This window comes from Penaeus vannamei, chromosome 29 (genome assembly GCF_042767895.1).
Source record: "Penaeus vannamei isolate JL-2024 chromosome 29, ASM4276789v1, whole genome shotgun sequence".
Lineage (NCBI taxonomy): Eukaryota > Metazoa > Arthropoda > Malacostraca > Decapoda > Penaeidae > Penaeus > Penaeus vannamei.
Genome location: NC_091577.1, coordinates 29,451,992 through 29,456,668, shown reverse-complemented (window position 1 = coordinate 29,456,668; position 4,677 = coordinate 29,451,992). Strand labels below are relative to the sequence as shown.

General features: G+C 41.5%; 1 protein-coding gene across 1 annotated transcript in view; it reads right to left on the bottom strand.

Annotated features, from left to right (window-relative positions):
* The window catches only part of LOC113813516 (uncharacterized), a 1,016-nt gene extending 354 nt beyond the window's left edge, over positions 1-662 (bottom strand). Inside the window, exons 1-2 of the mRNA XM_027365511.2 lie at positions 409-662; positions 1-124 (exon numbers count right to left, since the gene is read on the bottom strand). The exon at positions 1-124 is cut by the window's left edge and continues 354 nt beyond it. Of these exons, the coding sequence (XP_027221312.2) occupies positions 1-124; positions 409-627 (343 nt within the window). The 5' untranslated portion in view covers positions 628-662. The remainder of the gene's footprint in view (positions 125-408) is intronic.
* Between the last annotated feature and the right edge of the window lie 4,015 nt (positions 663-4,677).

Here is a 4,677-nt window from a genome sequence, read left to right as displayed (position 1 = left end):
CGTCTGGGCCGAAGGGCGCCACCACGAGGTACGACTGAGGGACGTGAGTGCCTCGGCCGAGGGCGAACAGCGGTGCCTCGGGATCCTGGCTGACGGAGCGTCCGTCGCTGTCCCTCCACGCCACCTGTCGGCAGGGAAGGGAATTAGGTTCTGTGTTTTCCAGCAAATGACTTTGCCGTCTTTACGTGATTTCATGAAATCTTCAAGGTAAACTACCGTGATGCGGAGTACGCTCGTGTGCACCAACAGGCAACAGAACCTTTCTTTGGAATAGCATTGAACTCAATACTTTTCCTACCATGCAATCAACCAATCCGTCACTGGCACTCCCGAAAGGTTCATTTGCCGCACCTGTTGGTCATTAAAGTCCTAATCTATTAACAAACCGGCGCGCCTGCGCGCACTCACCTGGTATTCGTGGAGGTCTAAGACGGGTTCCACTTCCGCCGAGCAGACCACGAACGCCTTCTCCAAGGGACCGATTTCGACCCGAGTTCCGTTCCGGATGACGGGAACGGCGGAGGAAGCCGACCTTCCCGCAGGCCTCGGGGCCGCCAGCGACGCCGCCAGCGACGCCGCCAATAATGCCGCGAGGAGCAAGGAGACGCAGGAGGACTGACTCGCCATGCTCAGTGTAGATCTTCAGTGGAACTTCCCGAGGGCGCCGCTGGAGAGGAATGAGCGCCATGGGATCGCTCGACCCCTTATAAAGCCCAAGGATTGCGCAACGACCGAGGAAACGTTTGGCCAATTCTATGACGCAACGGCGTCTTTCCGAGAAGTGCACTACAATCTCAGCGAAGTGTGTACATAATTTTATATATTCATCCCCTACTTCTTCTTTTAGTTGTACGTTTTGCATATCCGTATCATTTTTCACGATCAAATTAAAAGCAAAAAATGTGCAAGTGAACATGACCGGTGAAAGTTATCTCACTTTAAAAAAAAAGTTTTGTGTTAGCGAAAAGATAGCAAAACATTGGCGCGAAAATAGAATGCTCTGTGAATAGGTCACTGAGTATGGGGGCGTAGTGTTGTTTCACTAATATTCCATTTGAGTTAGTAATTGCTTTTCCCATTGAAATTGGTATTTAGCGCTTTCTCGGGGGCGAATGGCAGTTGGGCGGAGAGTCGCCAGTGAGTCGAGGAGCCGCGAGAAGTTAGTATCGCTGCCACTGGGGTTGTCGATAGGTGCACGTCACTTAGCTCGCTCCCTCGTCGCTGCCCAGGTGTATGTCCTTGCGAAGTAAAAGAGAATTTACGATACCTAGCGTTTCCTTTTAACCTCGGGAGGTTAGAAAAGGGTACGAGAGATACAGGTAATGGCTGCAAAGGGAAAAGAGGACACGCGTCTCATTCTCAACTGATGTTCTTAAAGTTGTTTTCTGATAAGATGTGCTATCGAGGCCATTATCATTCACTGAATATTTATGTGGTATAAATGGTCTTTTAAAATAGGGGTTAAAGCGTGCCTGAGTGTTTAGATTGTATAGCGGGAAACTATTCTGATTACTTATAATTACCTGAAATATCAGTGATATGATAATTTTCGTATCAGAAATATTTTTACCTGACCGGAAACTTGTTGAACAAAAGGAAAGCCATTCGTTTTGGAGCAAAACCGACTGCAGTAAAACCGAGTCTCAAATTCGACACTCTGGGAACCTGGCCGTTGCCGGATTAGAAATATTCGAAACGGAATCGCTAAAACACTACATTTCATAGCTTATAGGCTATAATAAATTTCGTCGAGCTGTGTGAAAGAGAATGAAAGTGAATGTGTAAGTGACAGATAAAGATGAGGAAGAAGAGAAGTAAAGAGAATGCGCACCGAGTCAGAAGCCACGAACAATCATCGGATAAAGTGGAATTGTGGCGAAAAACCGAATTCCGGATTTGGGGGGTCTAGCCTATACAGCACATATTCATGTGTGATGTGGACATCTTGGAACATTCGAATGCTTCCATATGTCCTAACACTTCTTGCTTTGATAAGATAAGAGTAAACGGAAGTAGTAATTCAGATCCTTGTCAACGGATGTTTCTTGTGGTATTAATAGTCATAAATTATGAGGATTAAGAGCGATAAGCCATTTTTCTTTGTTGAGAAACTCGGGACATTTCTTATCAAAATATTCCCATTTGGAGGATGAAGAATGCTAGTACTAATCAGAAGACATTTAAAATGAGGAAATCGCGGTACACAACTAGTTGCTTTTATTCAGTGATCTGTAAAGCCGATTTCCATTAGTGTTTCATCTCATTTCGTTTTCATTCATCGTTCATTCCCCTTCATTCTTCCACTAAGTACTGACATCTGCAACTTTTCAACAGATGATTATAATTTTAGTATACTCAAGAAAATCCTTATTAGATAAACATATACTATAAATAAACACAAAGGTAAGAGGATAAAAGAGGAAAAATGAGGATATGAAAGAAATCGGAGAGCGAATCAGGAGATTTTCCCGCCATGAACGAAGCAGAAGACAGGCCGATCAGAACGCACGAAGGGAATCGAACGCATCACAACCACATTTCATTGGGCGAAAACTCTCATGATGACGTCACGTTTGTCATACAGAGAGGGTGTTGGTGCAAAAGATAGAGACTGATGGCTAGGGGTTATGTCTCCGGTTATATCATTTTCTCCATTTTATGAATAAGCGTTTGATATTTTCCGCACCAGTTCTTCGTCTAAATTTAGGCAAGGAGGTATCTTTCATGGCAAAAAAAAAGAGAGAAAAAAGAAAATCGTATATATATACATATTTATTTTGTCCTCAGTTTTGAATTCTTTTGTAGCATAAGAAACGACCTTCGTGATAGCTATCCCTAATGTGCTCATTAAGGGACGCCCAAACTGGACGGTGGTCGGCTTATGTCGACGGCTGAGGAGTCCGGAGGTTTCCGGGCGTCGCCTTGAGCCGACGGCGGCTTCGACGGGCCCAGGTCGGGGACGACGTTCTCGGCGTTCGTTAAGATGCAATTCTCTCCCTCCTCCTCTCTTATTTTCGTACTTATTTTCTTTCTTTTCTTTTCCCTTCTCTGTTTGTCGCGTTTTCTGTTCTTGTTCTGACAATCATTGTTGATACTGATCATAACGATCATGATCAGTATGAAATGCGAGTCAAACATGTCAAGAACTTGTTGTGAACATGTCGCTTTCACGTCCAAGATTAACGTGGACGTCTAAGCGATGGGAGGACATGCTGCAGACATGTCTTAGACCCCCTTTCACTCTATCTCTTTCTGTTTCATTACTCTCTCTCTCTCTCTCTCTCTCTCTCTCTCTCTCTCTCTCTCTCTCTCTCTCTCTCTCTCTCTCTCTCTCTCTCTCTCTCTCTCAGTCTCTCTCTCTCTCCCTTGCACTTTCCTGTTTTCCTTCCCATTCAATACTTTTCGTGTCTCTCGCCTTCACAGAAAGCGCAATCGAACGTTACAAAGACTAGAAAAGCTTAAACAGATTCACTTCACCAATCCAATATGACCTTAAAGTCAAATTTGTCATCTCAAGACAATTTTTATCAGTTTTATCAGGAAGTTTCCCTCATTCTCATATGATAAGGAAAGTCGCGTGTGTGTCTGTAATTCGTATTATCGTAATATAACTTTCTTTACAAAAATATGTCTTCATCTTTTCAGCAGGATGGGAGTGCTAATACAATCAGCCTTATCAAAACAAAAATAGACAATGAATCATGAATTATTAGGCAAGCCGCTAAAAAAAAGAAAAGAAAAATTGTAGCGATATATAATATAATTGAATTAATAACAATAGATGGAATTAATGAATGGAAAACAGTATCGTATTGATACCAAGTAAAGAAAAAGAAAAGAAGAAGAAGAAGAAAAACAAACAAACAGAATAAGGCAAGAGCATTTTATCCCAAATTGGGGATCAGAGCAGGAAGCAATAGATTCTAGAAATACGTATTATTTGTCACTAAGCGTTTGTAAAATATGGAATAACCTCACCTTACTAATTTCTTATATACATTTTTATTTTGTGGATACACTTTAAGCACAACAAATATCTTCGTTCACACAGTCAGCCTTATCACATGTGCTACCGGAGATCACAGATTAGTTGATAAATGATAATGAAAAAAAGAAAAAAGAAAAAGGAAGCCAAGTTGCGAAAGCCATCCACTCGTAATAGTTTGATAAGCTAATCCTTCCAAAGTTTTTTTTTTCTTTCTCCAAGCACCTTGAAATCATTTTCACGCAATCAACTTTATCACACCCACAAGCGCTCAACTCAGATGAGTGGGATGAACAGAATGTAAACAGAGACAAAATGGAAGCTATGTTGTGAAAGTTGTTCGTATTATTTATCTTTTTTCTCATGTATCTTATCTTTGTGTTTTTGAATGAAAGAGTGATAATGGAGTATTACGTTTATCACCATAAACGTTTATTTATATTCGATCAGCTGTTACGTGGCATTGTGTTTCCGCGGCCAGGCTCTGTTCACAACGAAAATCATTGGCTTCATGTATCTGCGATAACATTTCCATATTCAGTTGTAAACAATATATATTGTTTTCCTTTTTTTAGGATTAAGACTCATGTTTCTTACAGTTTCCAAGTATGTTAATAGCGTAGAAAGGAGTTCAGTAAAGTAAATTCGACTGAAGGACCAATTAATTACAATAGCTTATGGCCGTATAGATT